Genomic DNA, 20,421 nt, shown 5'->3' with positions numbered 1-20,421 from the left:
CTGTACTTTATCCCAGTTGTTTTTAATCTTCCCCAACTCCTACCACAGCACTCTGAACATAGCCGGCACTCCAAACTTGTTGAGAGGATCTCTGCCCTCTGGGAGGTTTGGCCTCTGGACCCTTTCCTCTTCTCACCTTGCCTGAGGCGGTCACCATCACCACCATCTTCTGGAGGTTGAACTCATCCCTTGCCAGGTTGTCAATATTGATCTCGTTCTTAATCTGACTTCGAGGCTTCCGAGCATCATAAAACATTTTCCAGAGGTGGGCGGTCCAGGCCTGCAGCAGGATGAGCTGGGAGGACAAGCGCTTCAAGAACATCCCCAGAAGGCCATCTGGAGACAAGGAAAGTGTAATGAATCCGGGGGCCAGCCCACACAAAAACACGGAGTCCTTTTAGGGATGCTTAAATCATTCCCACACCAGGCGACCAGCTCACAATTCATTTCCCAACCTGAAGCTCCAGTGTCTGATGCAAACAGCCTGGCAGGAATTTGGAGAGGAGCAGGTTGAGGGACGGAGGATAGGCTGAGCAGGGTCACAGCCATGTTGTTAACAGTTCCACCATTTTATTCTCAATCCACTACAGCCATCAAGAGGCTTTTGCTGTCCCAGAATTCTGTCCCTCACCATGAAACCTGAACCCTTTCCTGCCTCCATCCCCCCTTTACTTGTTGCTCCCACTTTTTCCCAGACGGCATCACTACCCTTTAATCACCGGAGCTGGCCTTCAGCACGGCCTCAGACTCTAGAATGGAGGGCCCACCTGACAGGCCCTGTCTATATGGCTGGCGGTGGTGCTTCCCTCTCAGCTCAGGGAAAACAAGAGCGATTGGCAAAGGGATGAGTCCCAAGCACAGCAAGCAGTGTGGTCTATTCTGGCCCCTCTGTAATGGCAGAGTTTGGGGCCCCTCAACAATAATCCCAGATGAGGAAAGGCTGCCAAAGAAAGCTAGCAATGTGAGCAGGCAAAAGGCAAGAGAGCAGCAGAGATCAGGTTTTACCTTGAATAGCTGGATCCAGGTGGCGGAAACAAAGAAGGAAGGTAAATTAACCCTTAAGGTACAACAATGAGGGGGGAGGGGACAGGGAAGGGAGCAGGGTCAAGGTTAGTTTGGACCCCAAGTACTGCAAGGGATGGGAGTGGAAATGGCTCTGGAGGCCACATGACTGAGGTCCTCTTTGCCTTAGTCATCTTAGACTCCTGGCCTCATGTTCTAAGAGAATAGGGGCTGGAGTCCAGCTGAGCTGCACTCACCACCTCCTCCCCCTCCAGGGAACAAAGCAGAAAACAGAGAAATAAAGGCAGGGCCACAGTCACCTTGGCCAGGAACAATGAGGCACCTAGTTCTGGATCTAGGAAAATAATGATGAAGGAGTGGGGAGATGGCTTTCTTGGCCTAAATGACAAGCTCCCTAAGGTCCAACAGAGAAAAGCAGAAATCTGCTCATCCAATTTTGGTGGCTCCCAGAATCACCCACTCCTCCAGGTCCTCCCATGCCAGGAGGATAACATACTCCTCACCTGCCTTCTTGCCAAACTCTCCTTCCAGCTCAGCCTGGGCCCCGGTCAGGGGCAGGTCTACCATCTCCAAGCTCACCACTTCTGCCAGTGATTCCTCTCGGCTCCAGAGCAGCATTTTTCCAGCTAGAGAAAAGCTCCAAGTCAATAATAATAAGCCTACCCTCCCCTCATTTACTAAGAAAAGCCCCTTTCCAGGGCCCACAGTCATTGTAGCCTGTGTGCCAGAAAGAATGGTCTAGGTTTTGTGTCAACTACCAGATTCTCTAGGCTTGCCCAAGTTCTCCTGAGAGGACTGGAGCCCAAGGACCAGGCCAAGAAACTGGGGATGTTTAGCCTGGAGAAGAGAAGGTTTAGAGGAAAATAACTATTGTCTTCAGGCACGCAAAAGGGTGATCAGCTTTGTTCTGTGCCTAGTCTGAGGGCAGAATCAGAGGGTTTCTAGATTTGGGCAGTTTTCAAGAGGCAGATTTTGGTTAGCATAAGGAAAAACCTCCTCACAATCAAAGCTATGCAGAAACAGAATGGTTTCCTCCAGGGCCAGTGGGGTCCCTGTCACAGGAGGTCTTGGAGCAGACACTAGAGGAGATTGCTACCCCAATATGTGTCAGACCCCATAATCTCTGAAGTCCCCTTCAACCCAGAGAAGCTAAGGTTCTGTTAATGTTGAGAAAGGCAGATGGGCCCAGAGGCTGCTGGGTCCCACCCTGCCATTATATCATGTCCTAGAGGGAATGGGCTGAGAGGGCACTACTCACCCAGCTGCTGAAGAAAGAGGAGGAGGTGGTCATCTGTTTGCACCAGAGCCCTGTAGCCCACTGAATCATCCTTCTTCAGGAAGACCTGGATATACAGCTGAGCACAGGGGCAAAGAGAGAGCAGTGGTCAGCACAACTCCAGAATTCAAAATCCAGGGAAATGTTAAGACACGGGGGCCTGGCTAACATGAATAGCCCAAAACAGTAAGTATTGCTTAGGCCCCAAAGAGGATGCTACTTCCTATAAGAAGTATTATCCTATTGTCAGCAATCCTAATGTGTCCTTACATTGTTCAGGAACTTTCCTTCGAGCTCAATGCATTTTTACAGGCATTATTTCATTCATCCTGTCAATATATTCCACTAAATAAAAGACAGGTTAGTTCCTCCATTTCACAGATGGGGAAACTGAGGCACAGAGTAGTTGACTTAAATTCACAACGAATCAAAAGCAAAGCCAACATTAGAGACCCTGACCACAGATTCCTAACTTAACAGGGAAAGTTTGCTATAACCTTTCCATTCTCTGGCACTCAGGGTATTCTATAAGAAGTGAAATACCCACCGCAACAGGGGTCCAAGTGAAGGGTCCTCGTTCCACTTACCCGCTCGGGCTGGGTGCCATTCTGTTCCAGGCTGAAGGTGATTGAGGTGTCAAGCAGCCGCCGTCCTGTCTCTGCCAAGTACAGGTTGATGGTGTAAGTTTGGTTAGTGCAGACAAGGGCTTCCTGAGGAGACAAAGGTCACGGGATGATGACAGGGCTCCAAAAAGGTCAGAAGACTGGAGGCTTAAGAGAATGGGGACCCAACATGTGTATTTAGAAAAAAGCAACCCCCAGCAAAAAGGCCAAGTTAGGGGTTTAGTCATCAATCAGGATTGTGTAGGACGGGAGAAGTTAAGTCACGAAGCCAGAGGAGGCAGGGCCAGTGGAAGGGATCCATCACTGAGATGGACGGTTGAAGGGCCAAAGGACAACCAACCACTCAAGGCACTGAGCACTAGGCGCTGCTAGCTGAGGTCACACGTCTCCCTTGGTGAAAGTCCAGGGACAAATGACTGCTCATCTTTATCGGCTAGCCAAAACCCCATAACATAATTGGGTTTAAGGGAGGGCACAGGAAATGAAATCTAAGAGTTCTCATTTCCCAAGTTATTGCCTCCTTCTAAAGCACATGTGGAGATATGGCTTTATTTATGGTCCCCTGGAAGCCCCTCAACATGGTGGACACAGACACAGGCACCGGCAGGGGCCCATGAGCCAGGAATCCCCTCACCCTTCCCTCACAACCCAAACTGCTCCACTAACTGACTGCAGGTTCTGATGGTTCAGAGCCAGCTGCCTGATCCTGCCTCACCTGTGTGCTAGACTTGTCAAAAGCGCTCTTTGTCAATGTCGTCTCTTCAACACTCCCGCCTTTTTGCTACAGAAGGAAGAAAGAAGAAAAATAACCATCTATAATCCATGAAAACAAATGTTCCTCTCCTGAGTCTTCATTACTAAGTTGAGAGCCAGGCCCATTTCTCATCAAACCCAGTATTTTTATAACATTCCCACCCATAAAGCCCAACCAAACCCTAATGCTCCCAATGGATGAGTCACTTAGCCTGTCTGCCTCAGTTTCTTCAACTGTAAAAAAAAAATGGGGATAATAATAGCACCTAGTCCCAAGGCTGTTGTGAGGATCAAATGAGATAATATTTGTAAAGCACTTAGCAGAGTGCCAGCACATAGTAAGGACTTAATAAATGCTAGTTCCCTCTTCCATTCTCAATAAAGGAAGCTCAGCTTATCTTTCATTTAGCTGACAAGTACCATGTTCTCTTTCAGCGCAGAACTGAGAGCCCTCCAGGCCTAAAATGGGATGAACACTCATCCTTTGCGGAGGAATTTCCTTACACTTCAGCTGAAGTTTTGATGCAATCTCCATGGTAGAGAAAACGACCCACATGGATTCAGAAGGAGGCCTGGGCTGGAGCCCCACTTCTGGCTCTCTGCCTGGACAGCACAGTCACGTTATCTGACCACTCCAGGATGGCAGGATAAGGATACTTGTGTTAGCTCTCTCACAAGGTTGTTCTAAGGGCAGTGCTTGGTAAACCTTCATGTACCCCAGAAATGTGAGAATTCTTATTCTCAGTGAGCTAATTACTTGTCACATCCCATCACCAGGTGCATTCTAGTGATTATTCATGTCCTGCCCTCACAGGAGGAAAATCACTCATGTTCCCCAATGCACATACTCACAGTTTCAGTACGGCAGGTCATCACAGCTGCCACAGTCTTCTCCCCACTGGTACCAAAGCTCACCAGAGCAGTCTGGGAAATAGGAAAGGGTCAATTACTAAATGACGATTATTTGTACATAAGCCAGTAACTACAGTGGAATGGTGCTTCTCCAAGAAGGCCCACTTGGGCCTGGCATTCTCCAAGAAGGACATTTAGGCCTAGTGTTGGAAGAGCCTCCGGACCTTTTTGGAACTCAACCTAAAGCCAGAAGCCCAAATCCCAGCCCCAGCACTAGGAAAGGTCAAAGCAAAGCTCTCAGTGTTGGAGAAGTTAGCTCTCAAGATTATTCTCCCATTTCTGTGGCCTCCTGGATGAGTAAGTGGCATGTAATTAGTTTCTTTGAAACCAAAAAGGTTCTAAAGTATTTCCCTCTTCCAAAAGGAATGCTGACCAACTTCTCCTCCCAAGGCTAACTCCTTCCAAACCAGTTCACACTGACCTCAGGAACACGCCATTGACTTTGGGCCTCAGGAAAAATGACTTTCTGATAGCAGAGTCCCCAAAGCATAACTTAGTCCCTCGAGCTGGCCCCCCAGCAGTCCCATGAAGCGCTAATGATGCCTCTTACCTGTGGGAAGCTTCGGAGCAGACTCAGGCCTTCCGGGCGGTACTGCAGCAGAGCAAAATGGCTGGGGGCTAGCTGCAAGAAGAACTGCTGCCGGGAGGCACTTGTGGGACTGGGCTGGGTGGGCAGGACCCAGGGCTGGAAACCTTGGCCAAATTCAAGCTCAAGGGCCTGGGAGATAGGAGGGACAAGTAGAGCAGCAGCAGACAAGGGCCCAGGTAACAGGCAGCGCCAGACACAACTGTGAACAGCTCAGGAGAGCTAGAGCCTGATACGAATCAGGCTGCACAAGGGGAGGCAGGTGGCACAGTCACCTACAATCCACAGACAGTGAAATCTGACAGAAGCCCAACCTTCTTGGATGCCCCCAAGCTTAGCCCTGGTGAGACTGGCAAGTCAACTCTCCACGAGCCCCAGGGAAGACTTCTGTCCTTCCCCATCCCAAAGGCTAGGCACCCACCGGGTACAAGAAGGCAGTGAGTATTCTGGCCTCTCTCACCTGCAGTGGGGTTCTTTTCATCTCCTCTTCTGTCTCCAGGGCCAAAGTGAAAAGGGACCGTGTGCCTGGGTCAGGGCATACCAGCACAGCCTTGCCCACCACACCACAAACCCCACTTAAGCTCTTCAGCCACGGTGCAGAAACCCTGACCTGGGGGACGGGACAGAATAAGGGTCTATTAGGACACAGTTTAATGTCTTAGCCATGTCCTGAATGAAGATACAAATGTATGGTTAGTTTTTTGGCCAGTCCTGGGATTTCACTAGTGCAGGAAATTCCTGGTGAAAAAAACTCCTGCCAATGCAAATTAGCACCTGTTCTGCACATTTTAATCTCAGAAGTTATGTCTTGTCTCTGGGCCCAGAAGCAGCACATGTCAGAGATGGGAGGTGAATCCAGGTATCTCTAAGTCCTGAAATCAGATTTCCCTCAATCAACTACTCCACATGGTTCACCTGGATTAACCCTACACTAATGTACCCCACCCCACTCTTCTGGAGGAAGAAGATCCCACCTCCACTGGGAGCACAGGACCTCACCTCAAAGAAAGGCACATCTATACCACAATCCCAAGCCTTCTTAAATCCCTCTCTGGCTGGATGTAAAATTATTTATGTTGTAGTTATCAGAATGAACAGATTTAACATAAATACTTTACATCTGAGCTATGCACTACTGAATTCCTCCAATGCCTCACTGTGGGACAGAGGTGACCACCATGTCCCCTACCACTGTGCTGAGAGAGGGGCACAGCCAAGTTCCAGCCCAGGCTGACAGCCTCAGCACAGCCTAAAGACGGTCTGTGAGACCCAGCCCAGGGAAAGTGCAGCAGGCTCCCCAGGCTGACTGTAGGATGATGAACCTCAAGGCCACAGCAGCTCCTCAAAGGCTTGCAATCTACACCGGCAAAGGTGGTACCTATACTAGTGAGATAGCTGCCAGTCCCTTGAACCACTAAGGTATTATTCTATTATTCTCCATAGCATTCTGTAGTACAGGGAAAAGACCACTGGTCTAAGAGTTAGAGGATTTGGTTCAAGCCCTGGTTTTGACATTCACTAGCTGTGTGACCTCTCTGAACCACAGTTTCTTCTGCTGTAAAATGAAGATATAGAGGCAGTGCAGCCTAGTGAATAGAGAGTCACCAACAGAATCGGGAAGCCCTAGACTGGGTGCCCATCTCTGACATGTACTGTGGGCCCTGGGCAACTCTGAGACTCTAAACTGCAGAGAAGCGACCAGTCTGCACTGGCGATAGATCACTATGAATTATTACTTCCCTGCCCACATCTTTCTCTGTTTGCCTGGATGTGCCTAAAGGGAAAAGACAAATACAACTTCCTCTGCCTGGCACAGCCCCCTTCACCCGCCCAGGTAGATAACCTCCCTCCTCCCCATCCTGCAAATAGGTGAAAATAGTCTTGCCATTCCCTCCCAACCACCCCTGACGCCCAGTACCAAGACATACCTGCTGAACCATCTCACCATCTTCCACATGAAAGGTCACGACATTCACATGACTGTTGGGAACAACCCCCAGGACCCACAACACTCCAGTGCCATATGAATACACCATCTGATACTGAACGCTCTCACTAAGAGAGGAGAGAAAGGGCAGGAGACAACAGGCTCAGCCTCAGAACCAGACAATCCTGTGTTGGTCACCCCAAGCCTGTGGGCTCCCCAGCATGAAAGGCCACCAAAATGAGCTCCAGAGACCCCACCCTCATTATGGCCATCTCCCCTATGCCATTCTTTTCAAGTTTCTCTTTTTCAATGCCAATTGCCCTCAGACCTCCTCCACACCCACACTGGACTACCCGATGAGTGAGCTGTTCCAATCTTATGATACAGTAGCCCCTTGGGTTCAATAGATTAAGCATGCTGGGAACCAGATCAATGGACAAGGATAAGCGAGTTATCTCTTGCTCTCTGAACTTTCACTGCCCACAAAGAAATGTGGTGTGAGCTTCTCTCCCTGCAAAGTGACCTCCAGGTTCAGTCAAGTCCCAGGGGCATAGACCTAAACAAGGTCAGGCATTAAACCCTGAACAAAAGATGGTCCAATAATAAATGTTCTTGGAACCTTGGTGAAGAAAGAGGAAATGAAAAGGCTTTTGAGAATTATGAAGAAGAGGATAAGACAGTCACCAGCAGGTCAGAGTTCAAGTTCCCACCTTTTCGGAAGCTGTTCCACCCACTTCTGGTGTCCATTGGAAAGGTAATGAAGAGTGAGCGTGGTCTTCTTCAGCACTGCCACATATTTCACCACATCTTGCAAACCCACCAGGCTGGCCATCTGAAAACTGAACACAGGAGAGAATAGGGGAGATCTGTCTGGAGGCTCAACTTGGAGGGAGGCCAATTGAGGACAAACCATTTCTTCTTGCCTCTCTCTCTCTAAGCAAATCTCTAAGAAGGAATACAGAAGCTCTGAAACCTCCAAATCCAAGGCAACTACTCCCATAACCTCCCAGAGCCATAGTATAGCAAGAGGCTCAAGTGGAAGGAAGAGAAACAACCTGAGAGCCACAGAAGGTGGTCACTACAAGGCAAGCCAGTACTGCTGCCACCAACACTGATGCTGTCTTTCTCACAACCTCTGCTTCAAGCTTCTATCCACCAGAATCTCTATCCGTTAAGATGGTTCACTGGACTAGTAAAGCAGAAGCCAAGGACTACTTGAGATCCCAGATCAACAACTAAGCAGCAATCCTGGGAAACCATTTAACTCCTGTAGTGTCAATTTTCCCCTTGCAACAAGACAAAACAAAATCAACGTGCCTTCCAAGATAAGGAGAAATGAACGCAAATGCCTCAAAAACCTAATCAAATACTTGGTAATACTTATGAGCAAATACTTACAAAAACTCAGGTGGTGTCTTAGCCTGACATCCTAAAATGTAAGTAACTTCACCTCTTTTATTTCTGAAGCTTGGCCTCTTAATGAGACAAGCCCCATGTAAGGACCAGCCCTGACATGTCCTGGCTGTGTAACCATGGACAAGTCCCCTATTTTCTGAGCCCCCTTGCTCATTTACAAGGCAGGGAGGATAGTAATTATACAACTTACCTCATTGGGTTATAGAAAATAAGAGTTTGTAAAGCTTAAAGTGCTAATTACATTTCAGCTATTATTATTAAAGATCCATCTAAGTATTATACAAGAACAAAATAATATCAAGTACAGAGCTCTGCACAATAGGTATTCAATAAATTCTTGAATCAATAAATGAAAAGTACAGTTCTATAATCCCAAACATCAGACACCAAGAGCTGAGCACACAGTGTGCTAATTCCTATAATTCCTGGGGAAATATCCAAGAGGTTGATGGGAATGTCCAATCACACCCGTAATTTGGTGAATTACAACCTTGTCTCAACCAAGATGAAACAGCCCTTCCTCTACCTGCCAGAATCCAAGGACATCTCCCAGTTCAAGCCCCCGATGTTGGTCTCCCAAGAGCGCAGGATGCGGCCCCCATTGGATACAGTGAGTGCATCTGGAAAAGAAAAGACCAAAATTATCCCTTTGCCCCACGTTGCAGCTCAACAGCCTCCCAAAGACCTCGAGGGTGCCCTCTCTCACTGATGAACTCTAACAGCTATTATGGGGGTACTTTGTCTTTTCCCTTATACAAAATGGAACTGATCCCAAAGAGGAAACAAATGTAAGGGGACAAGGAGATACTAACCTGTAGAAAACAAAGAACACCTCTGCTTACCTTGCCCATGAAGAAGCATGGCATCAACAGCTCCCTCCTGAGTACCCTTATCTACATGGCGCCACACTAAAAAGCAAGAAAGGAAAACCCTGCTCTCAGGAGTGGAACAGAGGGGACACAGAGACTTGGGACGACAAGCATCAAGAGAGAGAATTTATCTACAGAGTAGTCCCTACTGAAGTCGGGGACGGGTGGGATGAGAGCAGGGCGTAGGAAAGTCATAAGCACTGTTTCCACATTTGCAAAATGAGAATGTCGATATAAACTAAACTTACTGGAATATGGGGAAAGCCATAGTTGTCGATCACTTTCCACAAGTTTAACGTGAAAAAACAATACCTGAACAAATCAAGGCAGTCTATGAAGCTTAGGGGAGAAAACAGCCCCTTAACACAGATGTGTGCAACACAAGGACGGCATCTCAGTTTAAAGGCATTCAGGACCTAGAAAAAGGTCTGACGTAAACAGGAACAAACCCCAAAGGCTGGCTATATGGCCATATTAAATATTTATTCAAACATGTCAAGACTGGGAAAAAAATCCAAAGCAGATGTATCTTCTGGAAAGTAAAAGGCATGGACAGCTCAGCCCCAGGGGGTTTAAGGCCTGCTGAGGTCACTCACAGATAGCACCTGTTCGGGAGTTCAGTGCTGCAATCACATTCTCTTCCGTAGCCACAACCATCTTCTTCGATCCGGGGGCACATTCCAAGGAGGCAAACTTGAGCTTCCCAACATACTGCTGCCTCCTGAGGATGAGAGGATGCGGGAAAGCAAGAGCTCAGTTAATATTACAAATGTTGTTTTCAAAAAAGTTTAACAGAACAAGACACATATAAGGTGTTATCAGCAACATTACTGAATCTAGGGATATAATCACTGGTTATTGACAAGGTTTGTTTCAAGATAAGGCAGAAAGAACTAGAATATGTTCAAGACCAAAGAAAATTAAAAGAATCTCTCCAGGCCTTCGTTTTCTCATTTTTGGGAGGAGAGACACAGGCTCTAAGATTCTCTTTCAGATCTATAAGTGATGAAGGAAGCACAGTGTAGTAGAAAGAATACTGGAATGAGGAGCGCTGACGCTGATCACTCACTAGCTATGTGAACGCTTGTTAAGTTACCTTATATCTCTGAATCTGTTTCTGTATATATAAAATGGGCATGACAGTTATGCTATGATTTTTGCAAAGAAAGTGCCTTATAAGTCATAAAGCATTATTATTAACTTAAATAATTATTATGCCTTTAGCAAAGAGAAAATTTTAATAGTTTTTCCTTTGATTTCAGAATAACTTACACAGATAAGATTACAAAAGTACTGCATAGGAACCAATAGTACAATACAGCATTAGGAAAAAGCCACCACCATCTCAGCAACTGATAGGTGCCTATTCCAGACACAGAACTGGGTATGCTGACTAATATTAGAGAAAAGATATGAATGGTGCCCTCAATGAGCCTGCAATCTAATATATCTCCTTTTGTTGTTACTGGATCCCGGGGGGGGGAAATTCCCTAAAGGCCCAAAGACACTGACTCAAAGACCCTCAAAAGGGCTTTGATTATATCACTAAGAAATTTTTTCTACAAGGTTAACAATTACCAACACAAACATTTCAATATACAAAAAACAAAAAGAAGAACTGTGAACCTGTTAGGTAGGTTTTTATGAGAGCATATTAAATTTAACATGGGAGCAACATTTTATGTCTCTTTCTAAATTTCCTACTGTTTTCTTCTGTGGATTTTACTGTTTTAGTGATGTTCTTTTCTTTTTTTTTTTTTAGGCAATTAGGGTTAAGTGACTCGCCCAGGGTCACACAGCTAGTAAGTGTCAAGTGTTCGGTCTGAGGCCAGATTTGAACTCAGGTCCTCCTGACTTCAGGGCCGGCGCTCTATCCACTGCGCCACCCAGCTGCCCCTTGATGTTCTTCTCTTGAAGAAAAAAAAAAAGTTTATCTCTCTATCACTACCTTACCCTCTCCTATAAGCAGAAGTCCTCCTTTGGAACAGATAAGAACAGTCAAGCAAAAATAGGAAGCCCCTTTATGAAGTCATCAATAATGGGCTGTAGCTATCACTGCCCTCCCTTCTAGCCCACAGAAGATCAGCTGGCTTTCAAAGGCAAAATTCAAACAATCATCTCTGTTTCCTATCAGATGCCCTCATTAGTGCCCATGTATTCAATTACCATCTCCAGTCAGATGACTACTTGAACTACATATTCAGCCCAAGTATCTCATGAGATAAGAATCCCACCAGGTGTCTGTTGGTTATTTCCTTTGAGGACCAGAGTGAAGCAAAGGAATGTCAGACACAGTGGAGGTTTCCATGTGCCCTGAGACCACAAACATAGCTGTGAAGGCTAGACAAGAACCCTGAAATGTTGGCCAATTGGACTCTGATGATAATACTGATTAGGTCAGCACAATGGTCAGTTAAATGTAACAGATCCTATGAATCTAAGCAACAGAAGGGCAACAAAGGGTTATAGAGTGACCCTACTTGAAACCTCATGATAATCAGCTTAATGTAACAGAATGAGTGGCCTGCCTTCAAAAAATTAATCCAATACACCAGTAGCTAGAAACATTTCAGTGCATGTGGTGCTGACCACCAAAGAAAAACTACAAGTTGCATGAAATGGATTCAAGATATGAATGCTCTTGTTACTTGCCAATACTATATCATAACAAAAGCATAAGAAATAGCTTCATCTCTAAACCTAGACTGCTTGATTGTCTTTCATTCTCGAAGAAAACCAAAATGACTATGTTGGAGTCAAGGCACAGTGTGTCTGACTGTGGCTGATCAGACCAGGACGAGCTTGGAAGGCTCTATCACAGTTTGGGCACAAACAGTCCACATGAACATCAGGAATGGAGATGTCTCTAAGTTTGCACATGTCACACTTCTTTTCTGCTACTGCAATTCTGCTTTGCTTATAGAGCACAGCACCTTCTTTGATGTGGGCACTACTTACTGGGTGGTCCTGTGCCAGTGTCTCCCATGTCTCACAACTGATTTCAAAGTTCTTCAGAGAGACCTTGAGTGTCCTTGTGTCGCTTCTTCTGACCTCCACATGAGCTCTTGCCCTGTGTGAGTTCTCTGTAAAACAGTCTTTTTGGCAAGCATACATTCAGCATTCAAACAATGTGACCAGCCCATCAGAGTTGCACTCTCTGCAGTACAGCTTGAATGCTTGGCAGTTTAGCTTGAGAAAGGACCTCAGTACCTAAGGTACCTTATCCTGCCAGGTGATCTTCAGAATCTTCTTGGGATAATTCAAATGGAAGTAGTTCAGTTTCCTGGCATGGCGCTGGTAAGGTTTCACAGTGCAACAATGAGGTCAGCACAACAGCTCTGTTAACCCTCAGTCTGGTAAGTAATCTAACTACCCTTTCTCTCCCACACTTTCTTTCAGAGCCTCCCAAACACTTAGCTAGCTCTGGCAACGCGTGCATCAACCTTACTATCAATGTGTACATTTCTGGAAAATATACTGCCAAGGTAAGGGAACTTATCCACGGGCATTCAATATTTCTCCATTTGCTGTAACCAATAGCTCGACATATGGATGGTGTGGTGCTGGCTGATGGAGAACCTCTGTTTTCTTGGTGTTCACTGTCAGGCCAAAATGAGCACAAGCAGCAGAGAATCAATCCACACTTTGTAGCATCTTAGCCTCAGAGGCTGCATGGAGTGCACAATTAAAAATCTAGATTAGTTAAGAGTAGATATTGGAAGGTACTTAAATCTGAAGAGGGGAAGGTACTTAAATCTAAAGCTAATGAAGATCTACACTTAACACAAACTCCAGAACTGCTGCCTAATACTGACAAGATGGCAAAAAGTAAAGGAGACAAACTCAGAATGGAGTTTTTAGGCCCTTTTGTCATTGCACCAATACAAACAGCAGACCAACGATGCCAAAACACAGTCATTCCAAAAAGCCCATCTCTGTTATCATCATCGTGAGCAAATGCATTCTTCCACAATATTTGACCAAGAATATAAAAACAATTTTTTTCTACCTGTACACATAAAGTATGTTGCAGCTGTTACCACAGTAAGGAGCAAAGGAAGAAAGATGGAACTCACCAGAAAACCCTCTTAAGGTCAGCTATCAAATACCACTGTGGTGAATGTAACTTGAGAAAACTAGTGAAGACCTCAGGTAAGATACTGGAAGATTACATCAATTTCTAGTCAGTACTGACAATAAGCTCTAAAGACCACATCATCTGATTAAAGAAGACAAAAAAATAAATATCCAAAATAGAACTCAGAAAACAAAAGCGGAGCAGAAATTCTTGCTTGTAGTATGAGGCACTGTGCTAAGTGCTGGGGATGCCAAAAAGGCAAAAAATTCTATCTGTTCATCGAAATAGAGGGGTTTGTTTTTTTGGGTTTTTTTAGAGATTACGATCAGGTAACTGCCACATCAGACAGGTATAGAAAGGTTACCATGAGGGAGACTTTTCTATTGTTGTAGATTATGCAATGAAGTGGTAGAAACTGCAACATATCACTACAGGTTGCAAAAATGTAGCAGCTACTAGACACCTAGAAAGACACAATCAGATGGTCAGATTTATCCACCAGAAGTTCACTAACCTTTGCAAGCTAAGAAACAATAAATTGTTCATACTACAAATATTAGCCCCAAACTATCATTGAGAGTTAGACAAATAAATTATACTGGAAGTCCAGCATCTTTACAGACAGAAGTGTTGCCAACAAACACCCAGACAGAATAGTGATCCTCAAAAATATAATAATAGTTTTAATACCTGTTATCATATTGAACACTCCTATCTCCAAATTACATGGAATGAAAAAATTTTAAAATATCAACTCCAACTGTGTGGGAAGAGGATGAGGTACAAATTATCCTGTCATCCTATCTGCTACCAAAGATGCCCCAAAGATGCTTTCAATAAGTGGACATCACAATTCTCTTCTTCAATTACAAAAATTTATCCCTCTGGATCACAGTCTAAAAATATTAAAAATAAAATAACAATAGTAGGTTAGCAACTTGTTCTTGGAACTACCCTATCTCAATCCAATCAGAAAAGAAGAATGAAATGACTGGTAATAATAGCTACTTACATCTAACTTGAAGGTTTGTAACTCTTCTTGTTTGTAATATGTAACTTCTTTGTAACATGTAACTCTTCTGTCTCCAAATCCAGCACACTTCTCACTATACCATATTTTTCTACAGGCCTCACAGTCTCTCTCCCTATAAAAAGGGGAGAACAATCTCTTCTTGCTACAGCATAAAAATATTAGATAGTTCTTACACTTTAGTGATCTGTTTTGTTGGTCTCTTTAATAATACTCCCTCCATAGCTTGGTTGATGGTATTTGGAAGTTGAGGTGGCCAAAAAATCCATCCTCTTACGGCCAATGAGCTCCTCTGAACAAAGCCACCATGGTCTATTAAAGGGCAAATACGTGAAGGATTTCTAGTTTGAAAGGACCTGTCAGAGCTTACACTCTCCTGGAACAGCCATGAGAACCCAAGGTCACCTTGATGCCATGATGAAGCAATTGAGCAAGGACTTTTATGGAGACACAGGAAAACATAAGAATCCATGTAAAAGAACTCAGAATTCTTTTTTTTTTAAGACACCAAATACATATGAATATAATGGGATATTTTAAAAACTTATTTATATGTATTTTTATGTCACTTCCCCTTATCCACCACACCCTACTCAGAAAAAAATCCTTTATAACAAAGAATAAAAAATTTTAAAAAAAAAAGAGGAAAAGAAAGCTTAGCAAAATCAACTAACCTAGAAAAAAAGTCTGACAGGAGCTGCTAAGTTCCATACTAAGGTCTGCCTACCTCTGCAAAGAGGGGAGGGAGAGATGTGCCTTCTCATCTCCCCTCTTTGCAACAAATTTGGTCATTACTATTTCTTATCACTTAATTTTAATCACCATGTTATTGTTCTCTCCATTTACATCTTTGCAGTTATTATGCACATAATTTTCCTGTTTCTGATGACTTCACTTTGCATGAGTTTATAAGTCTTCCCATGATCATTTGCTGTACTCATCATTTCTTACAACACAATGATATCCCATCACTGTACATTCATGCACCACAACTCATTCGGCCATTCTCCAATCAATGGGCATAGACCTTGTTTCCAATTTTTCCCTAATATAATGGGCTGTTACTGTCAATAATAACCTCTAAAAGAAATTCCGAGAAGCACAGAAAGCCGTGCACCAAGCGCCAATGAAGCAAGACTCGGAAAAGCAACACACACAATGACTACAATACATGAGAACGTAAATGGAAAGAACACTAAAAGAAAGCTGAACTCTGAAAAGCCGGAATGAGTAATTTTAGTCATGGAGAACCATAAAGTGGGACCTATTTCCTGCTCTCAGAAGACAGGCGGGAATCTATTTAGAGAGATCATTACCCCTCATTCCTGCCCTGGCTGCATGGCTTTGGGAGCTTTTCTTCCAGGCACCCTCTCCGCCCCAATCCCATTTCTAGCTTCCTGTGGTGCAAGCTCTTCCTCCGTTATATAATTTTTTTCTTATTTATATCCCCAGCACTTAGCACAGTGCCTGGCATATAACAGGTGCTTAACAAATGTTTATCGACTACATACACAGTGAGATGCAGTCACAGTATCAACTGTTTCTGTTTCTTTTTTTTTTTTGGTGAGGCAATTGGGTTTAAGTGACTTGTCTAGGGTCACACTGCTAGTAAATATCAAGTGTCTGGTCTGAGGCCGTATTTGAACTCAGGTCCTCCTGATTCCAGAGCTGGTGCTCTACCCACTGCGCCACCGAGATGCCCCTAACATCAATGGTTTTTGCTTAACTCTTTTTCTTTGTCATAAGAGTTAAATTCTGCAATGAGAGTGGACAGGAAGGTGTTCTCCAGAAATGACACCCGTATCAAAATGAAGAAATTACATGAATCTAGAAAAATCAGTGCATAATGATGATTGTGATACATGATCAAATGCATCAAACTACCACAAACTGTATTTTGTTAACCAAAATATATACCCAGGTCATACCCCTGAAAAGTTTACACATTAAGTAAATAGGAGGCAGTGTGGTAATTTCTGAATCTGCTATGTGTCGTAACACCACTGATTCAGTAACACAAAGCTCTAAGTTAGGGAGGCCACATGTGACCTTGAGGCCCCTGAACTTAAACCAATACCAAATTAGAAGATCAAAGATGAAAACATAACACCATGGAATTACAACAGTTTCAGGCAGACTTTATCTAACAAGCTACCGATATCAAAAAATAGGAAATAAAGAAAACGACAATGACATAAACCAACATGATTTCTTAGAGAAGTTTAACTAATTTCTCTGACAAAAGCTCAGAAACTTCCTTGGCCAACATCTGTAGGTTTGGAATATTTCCTGTCATCTTTATTCTGCAGGAATGATTCTTAATCTGGAATTCATGAATTTGTTTTTTAAAATATTTTTATAAATCTATTCTAATATTTTAAAAAATATTTTTATAAATATATTCTAATATCAAATACTCTAGTATTCCTTTATAATCTAACATACTTTATTTTACACATTTAAAATTTATTCTGAGTAGTCCCGAGGTTTCACTAGACTGCCAAACAGATCTGTGATACACTAAAAAAGTTAAGACCATTGCTCTAAAGGATTGTTGTGAGGATCAACTGACACGAATGTCTGTAAACTGCCTCACTAAACTTAAAGGCTTACAAAAGTATCAGTTTTTATTGTTATTATTCTTTGCTCAGCACAAACACATGGCATCCTAGGACGACAGTAGTGTAGGATAGAAACTTATCTGCAAAACATTTTATGAAAGAGTATGGCAAGTGAAAGATTTTACATAGGAATGCCTTACAAAATATTGGAAAAGTAGTAGTGGGAAAGTGTACAGAATACTTGGAGTGAGACCCAACCAAGCCAGAACATCCCAGGGTTCTTTAAAAATGTAAGAAAAAGTTCACAACATAGCTTACATGTAAATGGGCTTTGCATGACTACACATACACATGTAACTTGTGTCAAATTGCTTGCCTTCTCAATGTGGGGGGAGGGGAGAGAGAGAATTTGGAACTCAAAATTTGAAAACAGGATGTTAAAGTTGTTTTTATATATAATTGAGTAAAAAAATAAAATGTTAAATGTTAACAAGAGAAAGAAAAAAGACAACTGACAAAAGTGTCAGCGTTTCCATAACAAACCATTTAACACCAATTTTCAACATCACCCTGGTCTCCAGGGTGCCATATGAGAAAGTAGAAATGGTATCACAGAAAATAAATGCAGAAAGTCTGGCTAAACCAGGCCAAGCAGAGCCAGAAGAAAACTAAGATGGGGATGGGGGGGGCAGTGGCAGGACTTTGAAAGTGGGACTAAATTTCAGAACCTGAAAGAGAAGATACCAAATAATGGAAAAAAATCACAGACAGACAGCCTAACTCTCCAGACAAGGCAGCTGGGAGGGCAGCAATCACTACCAACCTTTACACCTTTCTTGTTCTAACACAATGTTTTTCTGTTCAGTTTACCCTAACACTTTCCTAAAAAATAAATTTATTTATTTTTAGTTTCCAGCGTTGACTTCGATAAGATTTTGAGTTCCAAATTTTCTCCCCATCTTTCCTCTCCCCCCACCCCAAGATGACGTGTAATTTGATATAGGCTCAACATATACATTCATATTAAAGCCATTTTCATGTTAGTCACATTGTAAAGAAGAATTAGAACCAATGGGAGAAACCACAAGAAAGAAGAAACCAAAAAAAAGAGAGAGAGAGAGAGCGCAAATAATACACTTTGATCTGCATGTAGACTCTATAGTTCTTTCCCTGGATGTGGACAACATTTTCCATCATGAGTCTTTTTTTTTTTTGGAGTTGTCTTAGATCCTTGCATTGCTAAGAAGAGATAAGTCTATCAAAGTCAGTCATTGCCCAATGTGGCTGTTACTGTGCACAATGTTCTCCTGGTTCTGCTCACTTCACTCAGCATCAATTCATATAAGTCTTTCCAGGTTTTTCTGAAGTCTGCCTGCTCATCATTTCTTATAGCACAATAGTATTCCATTACATTCATATACCACAACTTGTTCGGTCATTCTCTAACTGATGGGCATCCCCTCAATTTCCACTTCTTTGCCACCACAGAAAAAGTTGCTATAAATATTTTTGTACATGTAGGTTCATTTCCCATTTGTAACAATATTTTTGAGAATTATCCAATGCCATCTTGAGGGAATTCTTGATGAAAATAGGAAAAAGAATAGGGTTTTCACAAGCCATTTTCTATAGCAGACATCTCCATTCACATAAATGACTGAGAGGTGCAGAGAACACAAGATCCTATTATGTTTACTATTTGTTGATATAAAAAAAAGCACTGGACTCAGTAGGGACAAAACGCAGCCTTAAGGGTTCTCCTCCAACAAGGTGTCTCCAATGCATGTTAAGATTCCTTGATAGATGAAATCAGAGACAACTTATTTTCAACAACATTCTGATTATCTCTATCAAATATGACATAAACCAGGAAAGCAAATGCAAGGGTTTGCAATTGTCATCAAAGATATCCTACATAAAGTCCAAATGGAAGTGGGATTTATTGAGGTCCTCCATTTGTGGGTGACACTGTGCTGGGGCAGTTTACCTCTCCCAGATTCACAACATATTCCTACCCTTCATGTAGGTCCAACCAAACTGGTCTATCAGCCAATGCTCCCACACAATGCTCTTATTTCCAGTGTTCGTACCTCTGCCCAGACTAGTCCCATTTGGAGAATGCATCGCTCCTCATTTCTTTCTCTTAGAACTCCTAGCTTTCTTAGAACACAGGACATCAGAATTGGGAGGGCCCTTAAAATCCAGAATGTGAGAGCTGGGAAGGGCCCTTCTAACACAGAATGTCAGAGCTGGGAGGACCCTTAGAACACACAATGTCAGAGCTGGGAGAACCCTTAGAACACAGGATGTCAGAGCTGGGAGGACCCTTAGAACACAGAGTGTCAGAGCTGGGAGGGCCCTTAGAACACAGAATGTCAGAGCTGGGAGGGCCCTTAAAACACAGGATGTCAGAACTGGGAGGGGCCTTAGAACACAGAGTGTCAGAGCTGGGAGGGGCCTTAGAACACAGAACGTCAATGTTGGGAGGGCCCTTAGAACAGAATTTCATTTAGAACATAATGTCACATGGAACCCAGAATGTCAGAACCATGATGGAACTTAGAACCTAAAAACATCAAGGCTAAGAATCTATGTCAGAACCGAAACAGAACTTAGAACCTAGGGTGTCAGAGGTAGGGGTGAGTGGGGTCCTGGGAACTTCAGAACTGCAAATCCATGTGTTACAACAGAGAGAGCATTGGTTTTGGAGTCAAGGGATCCCGGTTCAAATCCCACCCCTGCCATGCCTCTGTGACCTCGGGCAAGTCACTTCCCTTCTCTGGACCTCAGTTTCCTCAACTGTAAAATGAAGGGCTTGCCTTCCAAGGCCGTTGAGCTTCCTTCCAACTCCAGCTCTAAGTTCATCTCGTCCCTCACTTGGCAGAGGAGCCTGCCCTTCCCAGCCCCACGCGTGACCCCACGCTAATGGGAGTGGAAAAGAGATCACTACAGGTCAGTGACCTCTTACCCCGGGTGACGTGCCTCAGGTCTGGAAAGGGCGGGCAAGAGTGTCCCCGCGGTAACCTCTGACCCACGCTCCTCCAGGTGCCCGGATGGTGACCCCTGACCCTGAGGCTATGAGACTTGGAAGCCAAGCTGTGAACCCCCTGAAAGACCCCTCCAAGCTCAGGGTGGTGCTTTCACCCGACGTACGCACCAGTCAAACTTGCCCACTTGGTCCTCGTATACGGCCGTCGCCGGGGCCAGGAGCGCGGCCAACAACCACAGCCGAGCGGCAAGCGGCGCCACCATGATGAAGAAACCGGCCGTGGGTCCGGACCGCCGCCGGCCCGGCATGCACAGCGCTTCCGGCCTCGCGGGATCATCTCGGGGGAAGGCGCAGGCGCGTGCTCCGGAGCTGGGCGTG

General features: G+C 44.2%; 1 protein-coding gene across 2 annotated transcripts in view; it reads right to left on the bottom strand.

The window, feature by feature from the left end:
• LOC114028504 (ER membrane protein complex subunit 1) overlaps positions 1-20,344 on the bottom strand; it is a 34,432-nt gene extending 14,088 nt beyond the window's left edge. The window contains exons 1-14 of one of the 2 annotated variants that reach the window (XM_027842766.1): positions 20,212-20,344; positions 9,982-10,106; positions 9,359-9,424; positions 9,043-9,136; positions 7,811-7,939; positions 7,102-7,228; positions 5,634-5,783; positions 5,138-5,305; positions 4,528-4,599; positions 3,638-3,703; positions 2,887-3,009; positions 2,282-2,378; positions 1,527-1,649; positions 137-336 (exon numbers count right to left, since the gene is read on the bottom strand). In XM_027842766.1, coding sequence (XP_027698567.1) covers positions 137-336; positions 1,527-1,649; positions 2,282-2,378; positions 2,887-3,009; positions 3,638-3,703; positions 4,528-4,599; positions 5,138-5,305; positions 5,634-5,783; positions 7,102-7,228; positions 7,811-7,939; positions 9,043-9,136; positions 9,359-9,424; positions 9,982-10,106; positions 20,212-20,306 — 1,635 coding nt within the window. In that variant the 5' untranslated portion in view covers positions 20,307-20,344. The remainder of the gene's footprint in view (positions 1-136; positions 337-1,526; positions 1,650-2,281; positions 2,379-2,886; positions 3,010-3,637; positions 3,704-4,527; positions 4,600-5,137; positions 5,306-5,633; positions 5,784-7,101; positions 7,229-7,810; positions 7,940-9,042; positions 9,137-9,358; positions 9,425-9,981; positions 10,107-20,211) is intronic. The other variant, XM_027842767.1, reaches the window with a different exon arrangement.
• Positions 20,345-20,421: the final 77 nt, after the last annotated feature.

The sequence above is a fragment of the Vombatus ursinus genome, unplaced genomic scaffold (genome assembly GCF_900497805.2).
Source record: "Vombatus ursinus unplaced genomic scaffold, bare-nosed wombat genome assembly UNPS02014884.1, whole genome shotgun sequence".
NCBI classification, from domain to species: domain Eukaryota; kingdom Metazoa; phylum Chordata; class Mammalia; order Diprotodontia; family Vombatidae; genus Vombatus; species Vombatus ursinus.
This window is presented reverse-complemented; position numbering and strand designations above follow the sequence as displayed.